This window comes from Taudactylus pleione, unplaced genomic scaffold, assembly GCF_031769625.1.
Source record: "Taudactylus pleione unplaced genomic scaffold, aTauple2 ptg000689l, whole genome shotgun sequence".
NCBI classification, from domain to species: Eukaryota; Metazoa; Chordata; class Amphibia; order Anura; family Myobatrachidae; genus Taudactylus; species Taudactylus pleione.
In genome coordinates this window covers 893,594-919,970 of record NW_028285091.1, presented here as the reverse complement: position 1 = coordinate 919,970, position 26,377 = coordinate 893,594, and the positions used below count along the sequence as shown (strand labels likewise).

Sequence of the window (26,377 nt, the reverse complement as noted above, 5' to 3'; positions counted from 1 at the left end):
TAATGTGTATCACATTGTGCACAATAGATCGCAATGTTACGATCAACACACAATGTGCACGATTGATCGAAATTGTCCACATCGTGCATAAAATCGCACAGTGTATGGACCGCTTTAGAGGACTATTTCTTTTCATCGTGACTTTTCAGGTGTTTTATTAAATATGCCTTATTTTTAAAACTCTTTTCACATGTAGAACAGTGAAAGGATTTGACCTGCGCGTGGGTCCTCTGGTGTCGCGTCAGTCGAGCGACACGCGTAAAGCTTTTCCCACATTTAGCGCATGCAAACAGTTTCTCTACTCTGTGAGTCCGCCTGTGTCTAGACAAATTGGATTTATCGCTAAAAGTTTCACCGCACTTGGAACACGGAAAGGATCTCTCTCCAGTGTGAAGTTTCTGGTGGTTGATGAGGCGTAGCTTCGCGGCAAAAGCTTTTCCACACTCGGGGCACACGTACGGCCTCTCTCCCGTGTGAACTCGCAGATGTCTGATCATGTTTGACTTAACAGAAAACTTTTTACCACAGTCCGTGCACGCAAACGGCTTCTCTCCCGTGTGAATCCTCTGATGCTTGACAAAGCTTGACTTTTCGTTAAAACACTTCCCGCACTGTGTGCAGGAAAACCGCTTGGTGTGTCGCCTCTGATGTGCAAGCAGACGCAGTTTACTAACATATGTTTTCCCACACACTGAACAAGGTAGCGGCTTCTCTTCCACGTGACTTACCCGATGCGCCTCCAGGTCTGACTGAGTGGAAAAGCCTTTTTTACATTTAGAGCATGAAAACAGTTTAGTCCCTGTGTGAATTCTCTGGTGTGCGAGCAGATTTATTTTCCGCTTGAACGCCCTCCCGCATTCCGAGCAATTAAATGGGGTTTGGAACAGGTGAGTTTTACGATGCCTATTACAGCCCGATTTATCGCTAAAACTCTTCCCACAGTCGGGACATGCAAAAGGCTTCTCTCCTGTGTGAGTTCTCTTATGTGTTGCAAGATGAGATTTGTTGATGAAACATTTTCCACACTCGGGACACGCCAATAAGTTTTCGCCGGTATGCATTCTCTTGTGTCTAGCGAAGCTGACGATATTAATGTAGTTTTTCCCACATACTGAGCAAGAAAACAGTTTATCGTTGTGGGTCCTCAGGTGGCTGTGGAGACCGACTCGTGTAGGGAAAAACCTTCTGCATTTGGAACAGGAAAAGTGTTTTTCCCCCATGTGTTTTTTTTGATGTACGACCAGGTGGCCATTTTGGGCAAAGCCTTTTCCGCAGTCAGGGCATGAAAACTGCCTCTCCCCGGTGTGGACTTTCTGGTGTCTGATATAATTCGACCGGTCGTTAAAGGTTTTACCACACTCAGAGCAAGAAAATGGTTTCTCTCCTTTGTGAATTCGCCGATGGACTACCAGATGAGAATTGCTGTAAAAACCCTTTCCGCACTCGGAACACGGATATGGTTTTTCGCCGGTGTGACTTCTCTGATGGGCGGTAAGCCTGGGTTTGCTGATAAAGCGTTTGCCGCATTCTGCACAAAAAAATGGCTTCTCTCCCGTGTGACTTCTCTGATGTAAAACAAGGTGTGATTTGCAAGAGAAACCTTTGTCGCATTCCGAACATGTGTGTTTATTTTTTCTGGTGGAATTTATATTGTCTGTTCCAAAATGTGAGGCGTTGTTAATAGTTCTATCTTTTTTAAAAGAAACCGGTGATATGTCATTACCACAAACTTCTGCTTGAATGTCTGAGACTATACTCGCTTTTGCTTGACGCTTAATGATGATGTCATGACCGTCTGGTCTCTCAGAAGTGTTCATGTCCATTCCTACATAGTTTTTGTAATAGTAAGGGTTTAAGAAGAAAATACAAGTGAATTGCAAGCACAATTACAATTTATGGCATGACAATTTTTTAAACATTGCTCACCCTTTATAAGATGAAGACAGTTGCAAAACGTATTCATACCCAATTATGTGTCATCTCTTCCAGGCATTACCTGTTATACCCAGTGTAATCCTATCTAGTGCACCTAAAATGGCTGCCTGATCTGGATCTTTCCTGGGTAGTATGAATAATGCTTGGAATTGTTGACCCTCTGCACTTGCTGTTGTCATGCTCTTAATACCCACTGAGCAAAGTGTTAATTGAAACAGCTTCCATAGACATGTCAGCGACTAAAAGAGACTTCTCCTGAATATAGGATGCACATTTGTAGATGCATTTACAATGCCGTTCAGACAAAGTCATATTTAAATATATAGGGACTTTCCCAATCCTTTTAGAGCCTTCATCACATATGAAATAAACAACTATTAAATATATGCTTTAGAAAATGAAGTTCTTATTTAAGTTACTGACAGTCACAAGAATGACATACCTACTGGTTAAGCAAAGACAGCAAAAAAAAAAAAAAAGCCCGTAGCAAAAAGAAAAAAAAAACCAAAAGCTTAAAAAAACAAATATAAAAAATCCCCACCGTTCCCCTGCTTTACAAAGAAGACCGAAAAGAAAGCTGCACACAGAACATAGGGCCTGATTCAGTAAGGATCGCAGCTATGTAATCGCACGCAAGGAATCTGCGAAAATATGCTAATGTCTGAAGCATAGAGGCGCCAACCATCATCGATGTGGTGTGTTCTGGGGCTAAATCACACATTTACTAACAGACAATTTTTGATTTGGTTCTTTAAGTATTGGTCAAGGTTTGATTTAGCCTCAGAAACACAACATCAATGTTAATCGATTTTCATCTATTTTAAATCGATTAAAATCTCCCTTTAGTAAATGTACCCCCCACACGCCTGACATTCCCATAACAAGACGCCAACCTCTGCCTTCGTACATCCATAATACCTCGCAGTTCTGCGTTAACATTGGCAACATCGGTCCCTCAAGCACAATTACAGCAGACCTGACCTTACCCAGAAGTCTCGTCGCAGGCAGTGAGTACTCAAGCTGCGTATGCCCGTCGCGGTGGCTAATTTAAGCACGCCCATACAACGGCATTCGCAAGGACAGACACGCCTGAGTTTCTCCAACCAGTCCCCCGCCACCACCCCCAAACACTCACGGCCTGTCACTCACTCTGCTTCGGAGTCCTCTCTGTGACCGTAATGGCAGTGCGATGGACGCACAGTGCGGTGCATGGGCACTACGCAAGAATCGGACAAACTGCGTACGCTTGTTGCAATTGCAATCCGTAAAGAATCAAGCCCAGAGCTCAGTGTCCCTCCAGCCCCCTGTTTGTGTATAGCACAGAAGTGGAGCAGAAGGTAACGGTGGCTGTGATGAATATGCTGACAGGACTGTTTGACGTGTTACTCACCTTCCTGCTCCTCACTCGGCTGTTTACACCGGACGCCCAGGTCTTCTCCCTTCTTAGTCTCTGGTAAAATGTCCACGTTTGTCAGTTTTGTATCCTAAGTACATGAAGCGCATAGAAAACATGTAGCGTACAGCAGAGATTCTCACCCTGTGCTAGAGGTGCTGTATAGTGAAGCTCTGACGTATTCAGGGGTATTTCAGTCTGTTACATTTACCTCACAAGTTTTTTGTGTGTTCATTGGATAAATGATATAAGAAAATACCCATTTACTATATATTTACAGACATAATGAGGGGAGAGGGACAGAGAATGGCTAAGTAAGTACAGACTATAATGTAAATGTTTAGTTATGTTACCTCAGTTACCGCCATCGGATAATCCTGTGGGGCCTTGCATTCTACCCCTGGACAGCCCTGTGATCTCTCCGGTGTGTTTCTGTAACTGGATTCATCTGAGGGAAAACACAACCAATGGCTAAATGCTCTGCGGCACGGCCCAGAGGTGGAGTACCATCGCGCCTTGAGTCTCGGCATGTACCCCAGAATGCCACAGTACACATTGCCAGCTAACCACACCCTTATAACGCCTGTGCTGTTACACTATTAAGAAGGAAGAGCACACACGGCCTGATTTATAGGTGGCCGTAGACATGTCTTTTGGCGCTCGCCCGTCTGCCACTTCGCGCAAATGCCGCTACAAAGCGACTGAGATGCCCACTATGAGTGTCCGTACATGCTGTGATACTTCCTGCTGTGTCTTTAAACGCCTCAGTTGGTCGCTCCATCAAAACTTGCACTAGCTGGCTGCAGATTTTTTGTCAGAATATGGCCTCTCCAATGTGAGAGTATAAGGGGGGGGGTATATTTACTAAATCGATTAACATCGATGTTGTGTGTTCTGGGGCTAAATCACACATTTACTAATAGACAATGTTTGATTTGGTTCTTTAAGTATTGGTAAATGTTTGATTTAGACTCAACATCAGTGTTAATCAATTTTCATCTATTTTAAATGGATTAAAATCGACCTTTAGTAAATGTACCCCCAACACGCCTGTGACATTCCCATAACAAGACCATGTATCTGAATAGCCATCTCCCCAGTCCCTGGCCAGCATATTTCTAATACACCTCTGACACAGTGTGTCTCAATCAGAATTGCGCTTCTGTGCATACACTATGGCCCTCATTCAGACCCGCTCGCAAGCGGGTCGATGGTGAGGGCCTGCGCAGCGCTCGCAGTGCGCATGCGCAAGCCCCGGAGCGTGTGACAAATTCACTCGCTCCGGGGGTCACTACAAATGGGGCGGCTGTCGATGTTGATCGACAGCTCGCCCCGTTTTGTAGCCGGGGTGGGGGGTGGCTGGACAAACGGAGGCGTTCCTGAAGGAACGCCTGCCATTTGTGGGTGGCCCTACTGACATCACTCGTGATGTCAGTGGTGAGCTTCCGGCTCTGTTAGAGAAGGAAGCTACCTGGGGCTTGCGGTAGACGAGACCCTACCGCAAGGGTCTCGTCGCAAGCCCCGATGGTCGCAATGGTCTCGACCATCGCGACCATCACCTGGTCACTTGCTAAAGCTGTGGGTGGTAACCCACAGCTTAGCGAGCGGCCAGGAGGCCGGCTTTCAAAACAAAAGCGGCCGCCCTCATTCAGAGCGAGCACTCGCTTTTTGCGAGCGGCTCTGAGGGCCTATGTGTAACAAATGTGCCGTACGAGTTTTTAGGGATTGTCGCGCACGCAGGTAAGTGGAGGATGGAAGGCTATATCGTGCGGTCGTACTACGGATCCTGCAGTGTGTACCACCGACCGTTATGTCGCTCCATCGGGCCTAGGATTGGCTGGGATACACATCGTTCGGATATGCACCCAGTGTTCTACTAAACACTGCTAAAAGACAACATTAAGCAGAGACTTAACAGAGACAAGGGTTTGGCCACAATGTTTCAGGGGTCTAGTTACTAAGCAGTGTTAGGAGACAGAGTGAAAAGTGATAAGGTGCCAGCCAATCAGCTCCCAACTGTCATTTTTCAAACACAGCCTGTGAGATGACAGATGGGAGCTGATTGGCTGGCACCTTATCACTTTTCACTCTGTCTCCTAACACTGCTCAGTAAATAGACCCCTCAGTCTCTTATCACAGGTGAGAATGAAAGCCACACTGTTCCTCAGATTAATTAACATAACCCAGTACAATGAAACACGGAGAGCCTTACCACAACTAGAGGCTTTCTGTCCTTGCTGCTGCTGTAGGTCTGGGTTCTGAGCACAGATGGAGGACTGATCTCCTGAAACAATCAATAATCAATTTCTCTCAGAAAAAATAAAATTTAGAGTACGTGGATGCCAGTTGTTGGGAGATAAAGGGACACTTGGTGTTAATCTAAGAACATTTCAGCTGGGATGTTGTTCCAGTGGCATAGTGCCTGGGATCCAATCACACATTGATTATATAGGGTTGTGTCACAGACACTGTATATAGGATTTATCAAGACACGTAAGGTCTCTTACCCAGTGACTTTAGGGTCCGGTGATTCTCCATCATGATGTCCTTGTATAGATAACTGTGTCCTTCTACATACTCCCACTCCTCCATGGAGAGATAGACAGTGACATCCTGACACCTTATAGGAACCTGACACACACAATGATACAGTCATCATCCAGACACAGCCCCTGGTGTTACTGTATAATGTCCCATTCCCAGCAGTCACCTCTCCAGTCATCACCCAGACACATCCCCTGGTGTTACTGTATAATGTCCCATTCCCAGCAGTCACCTCTCCAGTCATCACCCAGACACATCCCCTGGTGTTACTGTATAATGTCCCATTCCCAGCAGTCACCTCTCCAGTCATCACCCAGACACATCCCCTGGTGTTACTGTATAATGTCCCATTCCCAGCAGTCACCTCTTCAGTCATCACCCAGACACAGCCCCTGGTGTTACTGTATAATGTCCAATTCCCAGCATTCACCTCTCCAGTCATCACCCAGACACATCCCCTGGTGTTACTGTATAATGTCCCATTCCCAGCAGTCACCTCTCCAGTAATCACCCAGACACATCCCCTGGTGTTACTGTATAATGTCCCATTCCCAGCAGTCACCTCTCCAGTCATCACCCGGACACATCCTCTGGTGTTACTGTATAATGTCCCATTCCCAGCAGTCATCTCTCCAGTCATTACCCAGACACATCCCCTGGTGTTACTGTATAATGTCCCATTCCCAGCAGTCACCTCTCCAGTCATCACCCAGACACATCCCCTGGTGTTACTGTATAATGTCCCATTCCCAGCAGTCACCTCTCCAGTATCACCCAGACACATCCCCTGGTGTTACTGTATAATGTCCCATTCCCAGCAGTCACCTCTCCAGTCATTACCCAGACACAGCCCCTGGTGTTACTGTATAATGTCCAATTCCCAGCAGTCACCTCTCCAGTCATCACCCAGACACAGCCCCTGGTGTTACTGTATAATGTCCCATTCCCAGCAGTCACCTCTCCAGTCATCACCCAGACACAGCCCCTTGTGTTACTGTATAATGTCCCATTCCCCCAGCAATCACCTCTCCAGTCATCACCCAGACACATCCCCTGGTGTTACTGTATAATGTCTCATTCCCAGCAGTCACTTCTCCAGTCATCACCCAGACACATCCCCTGGTGTTACTGTATAATGTCCCATTCCCAGCAGTCACCTCTCCAGTCATCACCCAGACACAGCCCCTGGTGTTACTGTATAATGTCCCATTCCCCCAGCAATCACCTCTCCAGTCATCACCCAGACACATCCCCTGGTGTTACTGTATAATGTCCCATTCCCAGCAGTCACCTCTCCAGTCATCACCCAGACACATCCCCTGGTGTTACAGTATAATGTCCCATTCCCAGCAGTCACCTCTCCAGTCATCACCCAGACACATCCCCTGGTGTTACTGTATACTGTCCCATTCCCAGCAGTCACCTCTCCAGTCATCACCCAGACACATCCCCTGGTGTTACTGTATAATGTCCCATTCCCAGGAGTCACCTCTCCAGTCAGCAGCTGAATGATCTTGTTGGTGAGTTCCAGGATCTTCTGCTCATTGTCTCTGTCATGTATCAATGAGTGAGGAGTGGGCTCCGTGATGGGGGTCTTGGTCCTGCTCAATTCTCCTGACACATGTGGGCCATTGCGGGATGTCACATTCTCACCCAATGTCTTCTTCACTACTGTGCAATCCTGTGTATTAAGATATACTAATCAATACAACTATTATACACTAGACCTCTAGCAATATTAATAGTGTAAATTAGACAAACATTATGGAGCTGTTTTTTGACCAGGAAACATAATAAGAAACCCTATATATATAGGGTTTCTTATTATGCTCCCACTTTGAATCCATAAGGACAGAAGGTGAATGTGCTGCACTGCTTACCTAGGTGGGATTCAACTACCCAGTACTGATCATATACAGTATATACAGAATGTTGACTTTTTTTAAATATCTGAGGTGCGAAATCTGCCGTTTTTTACTGAGAACCAAGTGCTACCTAAGAATATCCATCGTTCCAGTATATTTGAGACCAACTGGAACTTACAATATGTACTCCTTTATGTGAAGGCACAGAGATTAACCCCTGAAGAAGTCTCCAAGAAGACGAAACGCGTCGAGAAAATGTGTTTTTGATCCTAATTCGGTGAGTACACCACTACAAATACATGCTTTAAACCTAAGGGTGAATCGTCCATGTTCAAATGTGGAACCTAATCAGCACCGTCTAAAATTGTATTGGTACTGTACAAAATGATTTTTATTGTAATAAATTGTATTATGTTTTTATAAGGGTGTCAACAGCTTTTTGTCCACAAAAACTACTAGGTTTTTATATGTGAATGTTTTTATACTTCAATAGTAGTATTTTGAAGTGTCTACCCAGAACGGCCTTTTCTTAATTCTCCAGTAAAAACTGTAAAAGTTACTTAAGTGCTCTCACAAAGAATAAAAGTAAATCCTGGCCTGTCTCCAGCTCTAACTAAACTAAATGACTCCCGCTCTCAGAATGGAAGGACCTAACGTCCCTCGCACAAAACAGAAGTCTTAAGCTGGGTACACACCTAAAGATTTTCTGTCCAACCATCCAACTAGTTGATTGGTTGGAATGAAAATCTGGTAACGTATGGAAGTAAATGATCATCAGCAATATGCTCCTAAATGGAAGAAAACAGATGAAAATGGTGGTCAGACAAGTTTGTTAAATGTTTGATCTAAACAATTTGTTCAAACACCAGTTTTTGTCCATTTTCCGGCGTTTGGGAGCAAATTGCTGATTGTCATTTGCTTTCATACCTTACCATATTTTCATTCCAACCAATCAACTAGTTGGATGGTTGGACAGAAAATCTTTACGTGTGTATGCAGCTTTATTCTATGATTGTGTTGAATATATACCAAGCCTTGGAGAGTACCCAGCCTTAGCACAGCGCTTACATTCAGTAATCACAGTGTCTCTCTACAGGCCTCTGGTCTGCTCCCCAGGCAGTGAGAGACTGACTACACAGAAAGACACATCCTTTATCAGCCTCTAACAGGTGGTCTGGAAACCAAGGCTGCTAATCAGCTTCTGTCTGCCAGACAGAAGCTAAAAACCTGGAGCATATATATCTCCCTTTGAGGTGGCGGGTGTACCACTCTTATCCCCCTTTTCAGTGGTTCAGACTGAGACCTTCATCTTTGATCCCAAGCGCACAGAGAAACACGCACAGGCACTCTTAATTTACAAATCAGTATATGGATGACCACCTCCTCCCATACACATATTAAAGACTTAAAGAAATGTCCTCAAAATAAGCATGAGAATTGCTGAACCCGAAAGATCGTTGTTTAGAAGAACCTTTATATTTCATATCTCAATACAGTGTTGAAAACTTTTCACTTTTACTTATCATTATTATTATTTTATGAAAGGATTTTCTGGTTTTGAACAAATTCCTTTACAAATGCAGAGTTACCAGTTCCATGCGGAAATCTTCGTTAATATGGACAAACCAAAACAAATCCTGGGCAAACAAATCCTATCCCATCTTCCTTCAACACAAGAATGGCCATGTTGGAACAAAGACTCGGTGACACAGAAGACAGAGAACTGACGCTACAAAATACCTGCACCCTAAACCCGTGATGTCATGCCTAGGGGGCGGAGCCACTGACTCCAGTAAGTAAAGCACTGCCCGCAGCTCTCCAGGCTGCAGTGTGCCTGTCTGGAGAGACCCTTGAATGCTCCTGGTGGCACTCTGCTGTTCCAGTGACCTGCAAGCCACATGCAAACGCTGTGGGGCAGCCACAGTGCTGCTCACAGACCCTGCACTCCTTTCACACGCCAAGTTACGGCCCATGATTTCAGGATTTCTCTGTTGCAGTGACCAAGAAAAGGGTTTTCTACTGTTTGCAAATATTTAGTGACAATGACAAGCGCTTTGCCCTACAATAACCTGCAAAACATCACTGATAATAATCTTTGTCTTCCATGACCCCTATGCCGCTAAGCACCACTTGCTGAGCCTCAAACAATATTCCTTACCAGAAGACCCTGTGTGCTATAATGCATAGCGGAAGTATACAAGGTACCAATGCCAATAAAAAAAAAATTTGAAAGTTAAAATTAGAATTGGAGAATTGTGACAATAAGGGATAGCAGGGAACATAGGGCCTGATTCAGACCCGGACGCTATTTCGTCTGCTCGCTGGCTAAAAGGGGTCGGCTATTTAAATCATGTGCTCGCACTGCGTCGCGTAAAGCAGCCCACTAAGTAATAGCGAGCAGCCGCACTATGCGCTCGCACCTGTATAAAGACGCCCCTTTGCCACTCGCAACACACGTCATCTCCGGCAGTTGTAGGATTAATCTGGAACATCGAGAGCCATCGGAGCTGCTCGCAGCGCTTGTGGTAGCCTTTTCCTACCACAACATTGCGAGCAGTTCTGGCTAAAATACAACTCAGTCACGTGTGTAATGACGCTACTTTGCTAATTATGCACACCCATTAAACGCCGTTCTGACGGTCGGGCACGCCTGCGTTCGCACATCCACACCCCCATTTTCAAGCACCTTCCCCTGTTACCACCCACAAACGGCACTATCTGTCACTCAAAATAGCGGCCCGACTGCGGGCTACGGGCGAGCACTTTCCCATCACAATGACTGGTTCGCGCACGCACATTGGGACTCATACGCATGCACAGCTTGCGAAAAATCGCTCAATGCGAGCGAGCGTAGCATAGCGTCCGGGTCTGAATCAGGCCCATAATGTATATCAGGGGTGTCCAAACTCTTTCCTTGGAGTGCCATATTAAGAAAATGGCTTTGAACGGAGGACCATGTTTTTTGTTTCTTACAGTTGACCTCAAAGTAATTTGCTAAGGGTTCTTTACTGAGTAAATCTTATTCTAAGAACACTAAAATTACTAAAAATAATTGGAACTAAACCTATTTTTAGTGATTTTAGATTCCAGTTTTCTCACTGTGATGAGATGCTATAGGGTAGTGACTGCAGGTGAAAGTCCCTTGTCTCTATCCTGCGTGTAGAAAGGTGGATTAATGCCAAAGCAGGAACCGCAAAGTATTAAGGTCCGGCACCGGGCAGGACCTAGAGAAAGGGTGTGTGGCAAAGGCACGCGTGCACCCGAAAAAGGGACATGGTCACGTAAGAAGGAGCGTGTCTTTTAGACGCGCCTCCTTTTCATCACTCTTGGTAGTGTGCACTGCACTTACGGACATGCCGGGCTGCACCCAAGCTTTCCGGTCTCTGTGAATAGATTCTTGGCGCATGCACAATGCAGCCCGCGGGTGGGGATGGCACCCGGCAAGCTGTTTTAGAGGGGCGCCGCCAAGGGGGGCAGGGCACATTCTGCCGTTTTGAAATCGGGCAGGGCGCAGCTTTCCGATAAAACAGCCTAGAGGGAACGCTAATTAATATATATATATATATATATATATATTCCAGAGACAAAAAACCTTACGGTTTTACATGTCCCATTAAGGCTTCTTAGACATGATCTGAAATTTCACAAAACTTACTGAATTTCTGCCACTCAAACTAAAAAAAGCAATGACATGACGATCGTTAAGGCTGACGCCTTAATGGACGTGTTCCTTGCGCAATACAGATATGGTATGCCATCACACCCTGTGGTTAACTGCAGATTCAGCACTCTCACAGAATGAGATTGCTGTCACTCACAAAATGGTGGAGCTGCTAATTCACAGAATTGTGTGCTCATTGGAATGCACACATGCAGTCTGTGCAACTGAGGTCTAAGCAGAAAATACAACTGTGCAGATGGGTAAAAGTGGTGTGGATGGGGGGAGGAGACAAAGCAGCGTGCACACATGCAGTCTATGCAACTGAGGTTTGAGCAGTTATGTGGCTCCCACATCCCACTCAGTGCCCACAATCTTCCCATTCGATCACCACAACAATCTCACTGGCTTCCCACATCCTTCTCACTGCATACATTTATCTCATTTAGAATACACGTTCAGCTCCCTTATTTTTAAAACTATCATACTCTGTCTATGCATGTACACTTTCTTCCCCTATATGCCTCCATGCTGCTATATATTCCCCAATCCCTACTGCTGTGTGGTCTCCCAACTGTGATAGTCTGTGTTCCCTCATCCGCACCAATCTGTTTTTCCCCAGCCGCACCGCCCTGCATCCGTGCCTTCTTCACAGCCACGTTGCTGTCTTTCTCTCATCTGTGGCACTCTTTTTTTCCTCCATCTGCATTACTCTGGACCCCCAACCGTGCAACTCTGTCTCCCCCCACCACCGCACCACTCTGTCTTCCTCACCAACCATACAAATCTGTCTTCCCCAATCCCTACTGCTGGGTGGTCTCCGAACTATGGTAGTCTGTGTTCTCTCATCCGCACCAATCTGTCTTTCTCCATCTGCACCGCCCTGCTTCTGTGACACTCTGTTTCCTTCTGTACCACTGCCTTCGCCTAAGCCACGCCGCTCTGTCTTCCTTTCCTCTGTGGCACTCTTTCTTCCTTCATCTGCACCACTCTGTCCCCCCCAACTGTGCAACTTTGTCTCCTCCCCCCAGCTGCACTACTCTGTCTTCCTACCCATCTACACTAATCTGTCTTCCCCAATCCCTACTGTTGTGTGTTCTCCTATTTGTGCTAGTCTGTATTCCCTTATCTGCACCAATCTGTCTTTACCCAGCTGCACTGCTCTGTCTTCCCATGTTCATGCCACTCTCTAACCCCATCCACGTCGCTGTCCGCCCAAACCATGCCATTCTGTTTCCCCCCATCCGAACCACTGTTTTCCACCCATCTGCACTACTTTGTTCCTCCACCCTATCCGCACCACTGTTTTCCACCCATCTGCATTACTTTGGCTCCCCCCCCTCCCTCTGTACTGCTTAACCTTCCCTCCTCTACATGCCTTTTTATCTCACCTATCCACGCTGCTCTGTCTCTTCCACCCACACCACTTTTATCCCACCTGCATAGCTGTATTTTCTGCTTAGACCTCAGTTGCATAGACTGCATGTGTGTATTCCAATGAGCACCAATTCTTTGAATTAGCAGCTCCATCATTTTGTGAGTGACAGCAATCTCATTCTGTGAGAGTGCTGAATCTGCAGTTAACCACAGGAAGTGATTGCATACCATATCTGTATTGCACAAGGAACACGTCCATTAAGGCGTCAGCCTTAATGATCGTAATTTCATTGCTTTTTTTAGTTTGAGTGTCACAAATTTAGTAGGTTTTGTGAAATTTCAGATCATGTCTAAGAAGCCTTAATGGGACATGTAAAACCGTAAGTTTTTTTTGTCTATGGAATTTCATTGCTTTTTTATAATTTATTAACCATCAGGGTTTTGACGAGCAAACCGGGCCACCTGCCGGGCAGAAGGACAACAAATAGGTACACTAACACGGGTGGAGGAGCAGATAGCACACAGCAGGTGTTTTAAGGGTGCAGAGGGAGAGATGGCTGCAGGGGCAGGCTACAGGTGTGTGGGGAAGTGGCAGCAATGGGTGCAGAGCAGTGGCAGCAACAGGCGTGCATAGAAGCATCAGCAGGCGACAGAGGGACTCACTGGTGCTGGGCATGCACCTGAGAAAATCAAATCAATAAGACAGAGATGCATGAACGTATCAGTGAGATCCATCCATGTATAGTTTTAAAACATGAATGTGTAATATAATAAAAAAATTACGTGCCTCCACAGCACAAACAGCTTTGGAGCCCCAGTGCTGTTTGTGCTAAACACAGGGGAAAAACGACGTAGGGATTCCCTGTATTAGGCACAACCAGCACCAGGCTAATCAGAGCCAGTCTTGGTTGCCAAAATACAGGGGACGAGCGATGTAGGGGGTCCTCTCGGAAAAAAAATTATTTTTCCATAGAGAAATTCCGATGGGGCATGGTGTTTAAAGGGCTACACCTTAAAAGCAATTGGAGGTACGGAGCTGAAATTTTGCATGGGCTGGTAGAACTGACGCTCGATGCTGCATGCCAAATTTCAGGGCAAAAACATAATAAATTAGGACTTGGGAGTAATTTAAATTTCCAACTGTCAGTATTTTGTGACACTTAATTAGGACCACTTTTCTGCTGTTCTCTATGGGGGATTCTTGGGAAGGCATAACTCAGGATGGGTTTGTTTTATAAGGTAGCTATTGTTCCAGGGTAGGTGTTTTTGGGGTTTAGGTAATTGAGAAAGTTATAGTTTGTAAACTATTACCTCACAAATCCGCCATTATAGAGATACGAAGTTTCAACTTGATGATGCAGCCTCAGTAGGAGCCTCCATCAGGTGTACTCACTGTGGCTTCACTTGGGTGCACCAAGATGGCAGGTCAGTGCGGGCAGTAGCGGATTTACCGCTAGGCAACATAAGCAGCCGCCTAGGGCCCGGCGGGTCCCAGAGGGCCCGCTGACTGTGCTGTATTCCGGCCCTGACAGTGTCAGCACATTGGACAGCTGCCGAGTGCCGCTCTGGCAGCTGGCTTACTCTCCTCTCTCCTGCTCTATCTGCTGCATGTGATGTCACACGCACAGGGAGAGGGGAGAGGAGCTGAGAAAATGCAGTAAGAAGGAGCAGGGGTGTGTGTTGTCTACCCAGTACGGTGGTAAGGGAGTGCCGGCCGCGGGGGGAGGCGGAAGAGGTGCTAGTCGCAAGGGGGATTCTGTGGTACTTACATCCCCCCTGACGGACCGATGCCCTGCACGCTGGCCGCAGTGCGGGTGGAGCCAATTCGACAAGCCCCCATCTCCTCCCGCGAATCGCGCCATTACATTGTGAAGGGGCGGGGCCTAACGATACATGATGTCCACCCCCATTAGCAACCTACAGCCTGAGCAGCTTCAATAATGTATGTATGTATGTGTATTTCTGTGTTAATGTGTAGCTATGTGTTACTGTGTATGTGTTAGTTAGTGTATACTATGTATGTGTTAATATGTGTATGGGTTAGTGTAAGTATATATGTACATGTGATAGTGTGTATGTGTGTGTTAGTGTGTGTATCCTGTGTATGTGTTAGCTTAATATATATATATATATATATATATATACATACACACACACACACCATAAAGCAGATGGACGGCACTCTAGACTGATGAATAATAATAAATACGCTTGAACTAGTGTTTACTAGTCAACATTGCAGAGCCTCCGCTCTTTTTTCATAGCTAGTTCAAGCGTATTTATTATTCATCAGCCGGGAGTGCCGTCCATCTGCTTTATGGTGTATGCTGTTATACAGGAAGGGCACCCGGGCACAGCTGCTACAACACACAGGAGTGCCGGGCAGTACGTGGGTTATATAATATATAATCCACGGTCTGGCACTCTCACTATAATACATTTGTCTGAGCTTGCTGGAGGGGCCCGGCGCTGACCCCCCTCCAACTTCACATCAACCCAGCCAGCTGCTGTGTGCTGTGCCCTATGCTTGTGGGGAGGAAAGTGATCACACAATCGAGGAGCTTAGAGCATCCCCAACCCCAGTGCGCAGCGCCGCTTGACAGCGCTGTATAAAATCTTTATTTTTTACAAAATTATCCTAAGGGGGCGTGCCCATGCCTCCCGCAGTAGGCCACGTCTCCCTTCCCCTGTGCCCGGCGTGACTCTCTGCGTCCCTGTTGACCAGGTGCCCTCACAACAACATACAGGCGACACCCTCTGATTATATCGCCATTGTTTGGAGAGTTATTACTGGAGCCTGGGTACCACACCTTTGGGGGGATATATCTGTCTATCTATATATATAGATATCCTGCATTTGGTGCTGCGGGGGTGAGCAGGTGGCTGTTTGGTGCTGTGGGGGGCTGGGGGTAACTTCCTCCAGCTGGTAATGACAGTGAAGAGTGGTGGGCGGGCAGCCAGAAGGGGGTACTACCATTTGGCAAATGTCTAAGGAGGGGTGAGGATGGGCCAGCTGCTGCTACTACTATCAGTACTGCCCCAGCTGCTATCTACCCTTGCCCCTTCCCCCAGCACTGCCTTTCCCAACCCCCTCCTTGCCCTCCAGTACTGCACCAGCTGCTATCTACCTTTGCCCACTCCCTACCTCGAGCACTGCCTGCCCCTAGCCCCCTCCTTGCTCCCCTGCACTGTGGCAACTGCTGACTGCCCTTGCTGCCATCTATCCCCAGCTCTAACCCAACTTCTACATGCCTTTACCCCCAGCTCTACCCCAACTGCTGCTTGCCCTTAACCCAGTCTACCTCAACGGTTACCTGCCCCCAGCACTGTCCCAACTGCTACCTGCCCTCACCTCCCATAATAAATAATTAAATTAAATTAAATGATTGAATAATTGATTAAAAATGCCAAATGATTGCCTTTTTTCATTACATGCAAGTGAACCAGATCCCATAATAAAAGTATGTGAGTTTAGGAAATATATTAGATAGGCAGGATAAATTGTAACTACTTCCCAACCTGTGGCAGATTTTACCTAGGGGCTGAACAGCTGCAGCCACCCCAGTAAAATCTGTTACCTCAGTGAGCCAGTTGCAGTCCGTGACTGCACTGGGTACGCTGTGACTGGCAGGGGCTTCCCGTTGCAAGCGCTACCTACCAATCACACACAGGACAGACAGCCCCAGGGAGAGGTGTTTTCTCCCCCTGGGGCTGCCAGTCTGGGCTGCAATTAGTAGAGAGTGGCTTCTAGTGGAAGTTGCTGCTCTGCCTTTCAGGCAGCCCAACACGGCTTTTAGGGTCTGCAGCCGAAGCAGTCCCTAGAAGCCGGTTATATGTGCATGTGCGGTGCCACCGCCGCTTGTGCGCTTACGCCGGTCCCGGTGCCAGCCAGTTCCACTGTAAAGGCGCCGGAACCCGGCCGACTGGACCAGCAACAGTGGCAGCCACCCTCATGCAAGAGGGTTAGAACCACTGCTGCTCCCAACTGCCCTGATTTTGGCAGGATAGTCGTGAACTGATAAAGTTTTAAAAAGTTGAATATAAGGAGGAAAAATGTAAAATAATGTAGGAGGAATAAATTAGGAACGAAAATATAGTGTTATGGATTGTTTGAGGAAGGGGGGCCCCAAATCGGAGTCTTGCTTAGGGCCCCATAAAGTCTAAATCCGCCTCTGAGTGCGGGTGGTAGTGGACTCGGGGGAAGGAAGCATCTGTAAGCTGCGTCCGGAACCCGGGGGATAGCAGACTTTAGCTGCGGCCGGGACCCACGGGCGTTAGTGGCGGCGTTGGTGCAGACGGCAGGACCCGGGGGAGGTAGCAGCATACTGATGCAGGCTTGGATCTGAATGATCCGTGATACCTGTATCTATGTATAAATAAACACAGAAGCACGGACGGGATCAGTGAGACCTGTCAGTGCTTCTGTGTTTAAAAATAAAACCTGTGTAAAAAAAAAATAATAAAAAATGGCGTGCCCCCCCCAAGGGACCAACCATCTCCGGGCTTTGGAGGCCCAGTACTGGTTGCGCTAAATACAGGGGACAAATGATGTAGGGGTCCACCGTATGAAGCACAACCAGCACCAGGCTTTTCAGAACCAGTCCTGGTTGCCAAAATACGGGGGACGTAATGACGTAGGGTTCCCCAATATTCAGTGCAACCAGCACTGGGCTCTGAGCTAGCCCTGGTTCTGGAAATACAGGGGGGAAAAATGCAATGATGACGTCGCGAGCCGTGAATGGCTCTCGGCTACCATATTTGAATTTCAAAAATGGCGCTGTATAATGGTGGATTTGTGAGGTAATAGTTTAAAAACTGTAACTTTCTCAAATACCTGAACCCCAAAAGGCCCTATTCTGGAACAATAACTACCTAATAAAACAACCCAAAGTCTAAATTCGCCCCCTACCCTGAGTTATGCCTTCCCAAAAATCCCCCATAGAGAACAGCAGAAAAGTGGTCCTAATTGAGAATGTCAGAAAAAGTGACAGTTGGAGCTTTAGATTACTCGCAAATCCTAATATTTCATTTTTTTGCCCTGAAATTTGGCCTGCAGCACCGAGCTACAGTTCTACCCACACGTGCCAAATTTCAGCCCGGTACCTCCAATAGCTTTTGTGGTGTAGCCCCTTAAACACCCTGCCCCCCCCTTCAGAATTCTCAATGAAGATTTCTGTTTTTTTCTATTCAGCCTTAATGTAAGGACACGACCGTGCCCTTATAATATATATACACACACACATATACATACACACACATTTGATTTTGGTTCTTTCTTGCAATTTAAAAACAAACAAAGACTTTTTGGTCATTTTTGGTAGATTGTCTCCTCAAAAAGCAAAGACAATCAAACTAATGTTATTTTCAGGACATGTAAAGTCTTCTGAAGAGAGAGAGAGAAAAAAAGTATTATTTGTGTGGGTACAGCATAATAAATATGGATATCGATGCTGGAATGTGACTAGCCCAGTCGTTCCCAAACTGGGTGCCTCAGGACACTTTCAAGGGTGCCTCAGGTTGGTGGTCCAGTACCAAATAAACTTATATGTAGTCAGTGTGATTGGCAATCATAGCACTGGCTTTGCCTATCAAAAAATATGTGGAGAAAAAGGAAGCACAGCCTTGTAAAACACCACATAACTGAACCTAAAGCTGCATACACACACAACGATTTTGTTACCAACGATTTTATGAACGATTTTCTGTCAGATTATCTGTCAGATTTTTTAAAGTGTAATGAACGATTTTTATGAACTACAAACGATTTTTGCATATTCCTTTAATGAAAATCATTCAGTTGACAAGTCTGACTGAACTACAAACTACAAACGTGAACGCGCATGAACGATAATCGTTCATCGTTTGACTCAGAAAGTGAACGATTTTTTCAACGATTATCGTTAAACGATATCGTTTAATGATAATCGTTGAAAAAATCGTTGTGTGTGTATGCACCTAAAGGGTGACATATAAGCACAATTCACTTCATTTCATTTTTGCTGAATTTCTTAATAAGAAACATTTGGGCCAGAGGTGCCGTGGAAAAAATGCTGAAGCGCCGTGATTCCAAAAAGTTTGGGAACCACTGGACTAGCCCAAAAAGTGCCAAAATAGACTCAGCAGCGAAGAGGTTAAACTGCAACAGCCAAATCTACTTTCCAATTCTAGCTGTATATAATCAGGTGTAATTACCCTTCCTCCCTCTACATGACCAACAGGTTCTCACACACATCCCCCATGAATCTCTATCAGTGATTACTCATTACATTCAGCACACAATACACCATAATTACACGCTTAATGCATATAAATCTAAATAATTACACTTAAGCAAGCAGAATTTCAGGTTGAAGGTGTGGCAGAAAACTGGGACTGAAATCTATCAACAACCTATTAGATCTACAAAAAGAATAGCACATTATGTGTATATATAAACACATGCAGTATACGTAGGCTTACCATAATATCCCTTTAAACCGGGACACACATGAATTACACAGGCTCTGTGGCTGGCTGACTTCAAGCCTGGATTTCACCTGGTTTTAATCAGCCACAGAACCTGGGTAATGCAGGAGTGTTTAAGGGGATTTTATGGTACGCCTAATACCCCTTTTCCACCAAAATTCCGGGTCAGACCCGAAGTTGGAACAGAGGGTCTCATTCAGACCCGCTCGCGAGCGCTGTACGCTCGCAAGCAGGTCGATGTTATCCAAATGCGCATGACGGAGGCGTCTCCGTCGTGCGCGAGACCCAAATAACGAATGGGGAAGCCGTCGTTATGGGTCTCGCACGAAAGGGGGCGTGCTGTCGATGGTGAGTGACAGCACACCCCCTTTGGTGGGCGTGCCGGGGGCGTGGCTGCCCAGACGGAGGCGTTCCCATGGGAACGCCTACCATCTGGGTGTGGCCCCACTGACATCACTAGTGATGTCAGTGGGAGTGTTTTTGGCTCTGATAGAGCCAAAATCACTCCAAGGCTTGCGGCAGACGAGACCCTACCGCAAAGGTCCAGTCGCAAGCCCGATGGTCACGATGGTCTTGACCATCGCGACCATCTTTTTGGCCGCTCGCATAAGCTGTGGGTGGTCACCCACAGCTATGCGAGCGGCCAGGAGGCCGCTCCAATTTTAGGTAGGCCAGCTCTGATTCAGAGCGAGCGCTCTGGTCAGAGCGTCCGGCTCTGAATCAGGCCCAGAGTTCCTATCCGGATCAGACCCGCAATTTAGCCGGCGCCGACTCGGGATATTCCCGAGTCGGCGCCGCTCACACCGCGTCGGGTCTGCATAGACCCAACTTTTCCGGCGTGAAAGTGGACGCTTGGAGATGACGTCATCTCCAAGCGCCACTGAAGCCGGACCAATCGGCCGGCTAGCAGCGCACTCCAGGTCACCCTCTCCCCTTTTACACCAGGGAGCTGCCCGGGTTAACCCTGCAATAACCCGGGTTTTAGCTCAAGTGTAAAAGGGGTATAAGTATATGGCACATTATAAGAACTGACCTGATTTTGGGTCCCAGTTGCCAAAATAATGCTTTATTTTGTATTATTTGTAGTCCTGACCTGAGAGATCTGATGACATACTCCATTATCAGCCCTAGATAACAGCTCTACAGCCGGCCATACCATGCGATTTGCACCTCGCGACGCGACGGGGCATCCGATGGCCGACATATCGGGCGGTCCCCACACGCGGTGCGATCGGGAGGCCTGCTTTATCGCACCGTGTATGGGCACCTTCTGAAAAGTAATTGGCTTCCATTCAAAAATGATTCATTTCACTGTACTAATTTGTGTCAATTGGGGGAGAGATTTGCACATCCCTTAGCAGGCATGGTACACAGGCTGAAACATCGGATGACACGTGACAGTAAATAAGTCTTATATCTCACTATTTGCCTTTGTAAACTTCTATACATCAATTAAACGATAGGTATGTTGAAGGAACCGATTGCTGTGCACAGCTGCCCATAAGAAAGGCAGCGACCCGTACTGACCACAGCATATCACCAGTGGGCAGACTTTTTTTTTCTTTCCAAAAAAGGTCGTACAATGAAAGACTTTGTTTTGTGTCTATTGAACATATTGCGCCCCTTCGTAGAGGAGGAAATCGACATGAACGCCTTCTCCAACGCGAACGTGAACTGATATACAAGTTTCAGTCAGTTTCACCATCAGGTGTCAATGAGGAATTGAAGTTCAAATCCTTCTTATAATATAGACATATCCAATTATTATACTAGGGCAGCATATACTTTGTGATTGCTATAGGGAGCTGATTTAGGTTTTATTTTTGGGATATTTTTTGTTTATTTACTTTATTATTTTATTTTTTGAACTTGTGTTCTTTTTTATCAGTTTCATTTCATTTATCCCCTTTGGATTAATTTTGGCGTTTCCATGATACGATTGTCAATTTTCATTTCCAGTTTGGATCTGCGTCCTTGTGTACGTCTGGTGCAATGACTAAGATGGCCACTTTCAGACTCTGTAATTCCGCTTGGTGCGTAAACGATTAAGCGTCTGAGTTTGCAACCAGTTCAGCGACACTCCCATAACACGGACCATCTTTGTGCGTCTGAAAAGCCACCTCCCAGGAACGCACTGTGCATTTCCAAGACATTCCAGATACCAGGCATCTCATTGCAGCTGTGCCTCTGTACATATACAACATGGGATGGGAATCAGAATGTCGGCAAAGTCAAATCTCGACAGCGGCTGCCCGGGAGGGGTGAAAATCCCGATTGTCCAAGGTAAGTATTTGCTAACCCTATTCTACCCCCTAACCCTAACCCTCCCTTAGGGGTGCCTAACCCTAACCTCCCCCTCTAAGTGCCTAAACCTAACCGCCCCTTCCCCATCGCCTAAACCTAAGTCCCCCGGGGGGTGCCTAACCCTAACCCCCCCTTCCCCTAGCCTAACCCTAACCTCCCCCTCTAAGTGCCTAAACCTAACCCCCCCTTCCCCATCGCCTAAACCTAAGTCCCCCGGGGGGTGCCTAACCCTAACCCCCCCTTCCCCTAGCCTAACCCTAACCTCCCGGGGGGGTGTCTAACCCTAAGTCCCCCCAGTGCCCTAAACCTAACCCTCCCCCCACGGCTGTCTGCGCCTGGCTTACCTTCGATCGGTAAGCCGGGTGCCGGGCTCCCAGCGTAGGTCTAATGATAGGCGTCGGGATTTTGACGCCTGTCATTAGACACTTGCCGGGACTATACAGTCGGGAAGCCGGCGGTCGGAATTACGTCCATCGGCTTCCCAACTGCTGCCCCATGTGATGCATTCGCTGTGTGACTTTTTAGCGACTTAACGCAAGCGCAGTAGATAAACATCAAATCAACCATTTGCACAAATATCGGCATTGTGTGCGACTCCGAATCAGGCCTTTAGCCTCCATTTGCGATTATCATTATGTGATGATCTTATTAAGGTACATTGCCTGTTTAAGCTCCCTGCGTCTGACCGTGAGTTCTTTAACAGAGTATATGCTGTGTTTTTGCTCTGCGTATGCACCAGAACCGAGTTAAAGTAACTATGGGCGATGCACAGTTGTACGCAAACCAAACGCATCTCCGCTTGTGCTTCAAGACGCGTGACTGCGCACTAACAGGTATTCTCATATCAGTACAGAGAGGGCGTGATGCCGAACTGTGGTCTATGTAGAGTTGTGCACACGCCTAATTATGCTTGTTATCAGGCAAATCCTCGAATGAAACTAAAGTCGGCTAGACGTCAGAACGCTGTGTAGCTTGCCAATCCGACGGGCGACGGGACCCTGTATCGGCAAGTGCATACACACCCGTGAGATGCAGGGGGCGTGGTCACGATTTAGGATGCCATGCTGCATTCGGCAGCAAGGCGTTAGGCAAGATATTTTCTGCACGGCCAACCAGCGCGTGTACCCACCTTAAGAGTACAGGTAGGGTGGTACAACGTTGCACATGGCTAAATATACTCATTTAGTTATGTTCACGCAATGCCAGAGCAATTATATAAGACTTGTGTTCAACTTCAACTCAGCCCCTCCGAGAACACGTATTCCTGTTTTTTTGTGGCTCTTTATGGACTACGTTACTATATTTTGCACTGCTCGGTACAACAATTCATATTTTGCACTGTATCATAGCTTTGTTGTTTTGAACAATGTATGTTTCAATAATTCAAAAAGGAATAATAATAATAATAAAAACAGTTCCATTCTGACACTCCCAGACCCCTCACCTCTCCAGTCAGCAGGTAGATGATCTCCAGGGTGAGATGCAATATCCTCTCAGTCATGTGACTCCTGTCCCTCTCCATCCTCAATACTGTAGGAAGGGATTCTGGTCCTGGTGTAAGGGACTAAGCCCCAGTGACACCTTGGGAAACAGAGATACCATTTAGAACATATAAAACAGTGCCATAAAGAGGACGAGTGCAGCGTGAAGGAAAATCTTATTGTGGAAATAAATTCCAGACGATGTCGGCAAAGTGCTGCCAGAAAGCCAACCAGATGGTTGGTACACCAGTAGATCTGGCCCACCAACATAGCCAATTATCGCTTGCTCTCCATAACACCAGACTGATGAATTTTGTCTACAATTAGGTTTTGTTTTTTTAATCATTGGGGATGCCAGTATGTACTATTCCAAACTATAATTTGCACCTTACCATTGGGGTCAGGATTTCAAAATGTGATTGCATTGTAGCCAATAACAGCAAAACAGTGATGGTCAGGGAGGCAAACATTTGAATGGGTGGTGCTGCAGGTATTTATCGCCTTCATTTCAGAACAGGGGGCAACAACTTGGTTCCAATGGGCGTCATTCACTACACATTGAACTGTAACCAAAATACGTTATAAAACACTATTCAAACACAAATAATTGTAAAACACAGCTTCCGATGCGTTATTCCTGAAGTTACAATACCAATGAAGCATGTGAAAATAAACAGTCTGGGTACACATTAGGCGATATATTTTGGCCGATAAGTTGTTTCGAGGCAAACTGGAACGACATATTGTTCACATCGCATAGTGTATACGCTCAATCGCGTCACATGCGTTGTTCATCTCATATTCCCATCTAGGTGAGCTGCGCAACATATGGGAACGACACCACGCTGCTAAATGCATCGTGGATCGGCACATTCCGCCATCGTACGCAGCATCATGCAGTGTGTACGGACGTCGCGATGTATCGTTCCAATGTGTCGTGACATTGCTGGGTACACACACTGGGCCTGATTCAGACCCGCTCGCGAGCAAAGGACGCTCGCAAGCGGGTTGATGGTGCCCGAATGCGCATGCGCACGACGGAGGGAGCTCCGCCGTGCGCATGCGCGAGACCCGGTGAGCGACGAGGAATTCGTCGCTCAGGGTCTCGCACCAAAGGGGGCGTGCTGTCGATGGTGAGTGACAGCACGCCCCCTTTGGTGGGCGTACCCGGGGCGAGGCTGCCAGACGGAGGCGTTCCCATGGGAACGCCTACCGTCTGAGTCCGGCGCCACTGACATCACTAGTGATGTCAGTGGGAGTGATTTTGGCTCTGATAGAGCCAAAATCACTCCAGGGCTTGCGGCAGCGAGACCCTACCACAGGGTCCCGTCGCAAGCCCGATGGTCTTGACCATCGCGACCATCATAATGGACGCTCGCATAGCTGTGAGCGGCCAGGAGGCCGCTCCATTTTAAGCTAGACCAGCCCTGATTCAGAGCGAGCGTTCGGCTCTGAATCAGGCCCACTGTACAGTGTATACCTAGCCTAAAATACTGTTTATTTTTGTTTTTAACCCGAAAAGCTATTTTTGACAACCAAAGGAGGAGTTTATACACACAGATCCACATCCGCCTCAACATAAGGATACTTTCAAAGATAGGGAAAGAGGGCCTGATTCAGACCCGGACGCTATTCGCGGCCGCTCGCTGGCTAAAAAGGGCCGGCTATTTAAATCATGTGCTCGCACTGCGTCGTGTAAAGCCGCCCACTAAGTAATAGCGAGCGTCCACACTATGCGCTCGCACCTGTATAAAGACGCCCCTTTGCCACTCGCAACACACGTCAGGATTAATCTGGAACATCGAGAGCCATCGGAGCTGCTCGCAGCGCTTGTGGTAGCCTTTTCCTACCACAACATTGCGAGCAGTTCTGGCTAAAATACAACCTAGTCACGTGTGTAATGACTCTACTTTGCTAATTATGCACGCCCATTAAACGCCGTTCTGACGGTCGGGCACGCCTGCGTTCGCACAACCACACCCCCGTTTTTAAGCACCTTCCCGTTACCACCCACAAATGGCACTATCTGTCACTCAAAATAGCGTCCCGAGTCGGCTACGGGCGAGCACTTTCCGTTCGCAATGACTGGTTCGCGCACGCGCATTGCGACTCATACGCAGATTGCGAAAAATCGCTCAATGCGAGTGAGCGCAGCATAGCGTCCGGGTCTGAATCAGGCCCTGAGTGTTAAACTTTAGCCCAAAAGATTGCTACCACTACTATATGATCTCTAGGCTGGTGTGGCAGAGGTTTAGGCAAGGGGTCCCCCACACTGTAGCTGGGCACACAGTGGCACAAGGACATAGAGTCTTTCCAGTGGGTAAGAAAAGCAGACTTGTATAAACCTTTCTTCCCCCCCTTTCTCCGTGTAAGCCCAGCATGAGCTGTCGTCCTACTGTCCTTCCATCCCCCCAGTTATCAATCCTTATGTCTCACCCGATTCCCACTCCGGTGAGCCATGGTTGCAGAGGGGATATAGCCGGGAAAGAATTGCTGGCTCGGATTATCTGGATGGGTCTGCCTGGGGATGGACGCTCTGCCTATTTTCCCTCTGGGTACCCCACTGGCATTGGCTCAGCTGGGAAATAAATGAGGGGCGGTTGGTTCCCTCCTGAGATTAACCCATTGGGATAAACATCTGTGAACCCGTCTCTTGTGCTACAAGCAGCTTTCAGTGGTACAGACTTGCTATGAGCGGCGGGCACTTCCTGAGAGTAGAATAGCAATTGTGTGGGTTTTGGGGGGCATGGGTATCATAATTGCCCATAATATTGCAGCAGGTGGAAATTCTGGATCATGTCAGATAGCGGACGACGACAATCTCTTGGTAACTGGCCTAATTACCATGAAACACATAGGTGACTGGAAGATACATCCCCATGTCATTGCTGATGTAAAATTAGATAGGAAAAGGTGAGCTCCCTATTATCACTCAGATTGTCAGATTTTAATGTAAGGGTGTCTTGAAGCTCTGCACCTCCTCCTGTGAAATGCAAATAAATAGCGACTAGATAAATAGCATTTAAAAAAATCGGAACCTGTATAGTCTCTATCACCATAGACATCAATACTGACCTACAGATGCTTCTTCCCCTCTATCGGATTCCGCGATTAAAAGGCAGGCCACCATCATTACTTCCGGTTTGCGTTCCAGAGATCACTTCCGGGTTGTGCAGAGAGCCGCTCCTTACTTCCGAGTGTGCGTTCCAGGCGCGTTTCCTCCCTGCCTCCTTGGCTAGGAGGTGGTCCTTTCTCCACATAGGATCTAGCAGCAACCACAATTGGTCTTGCGCACGCGAAGCTTTGGAAATCCGGAAGTCAGATGGAACGCAAACCAGGAAGTCAGATGGAACGT

The 26,377-nt window shown here is 47.0% G+C and overlaps 1 protein-coding gene across 1 annotated transcript; it reads right to left on the bottom strand.

Annotated features, from left to right (window-relative positions):
- Positions 1–122: 122 nt before the first annotated feature.
- Positions 123–26,181, bottom strand: LOC148477793 (uncharacterized). Its single transcript, XM_088456159.1, has 8 exons — positions 26,098–26,181; positions 22,986–23,122; positions 7,362–7,553; positions 5,836–5,959; positions 5,541–5,612; positions 3,682–3,776; positions 3,326–3,419; positions 123–1,825 (listed from the first exon to the last, which is right to left on the bottom strand). Exons 2-8 carry the CDS (start codon positions 23,061–23,063, stop codon positions 123–125), a joined length of 2,358 nt encoding a protein of 785 aa, XP_088312285.1. The 5' UTR covers positions 23,064–23,122; positions 26,098–26,181.
- Positions 26,182–26,377: the final 196 nt, after the last annotated feature.

Excerpts from the sequence above, each read along its gene's own strand:
- LOC148477793 (XM_088456159.1), bottom strand. The coding sequence starts at position 23,063 with ATGGAGAGGGACAGGAGTCACATGACTGAGAGGATATTGCATCTCACC. Across the intron at positions 3,777-5,540 it reads ACAGAAAGCCTCTAGTTGTG|ATGAATCCAGTTACAGAAAC; the intron begins GTAAGGCTCTCC and ends GTTTTCCCTCAG. Across the intron at positions 3,420-3,681 it reads ATCCGATGGCGGTAACTGAG|GATACAAAACTGACAAACGT; the intron begins GTAACATAACTA and ends TCATGTACTTAG.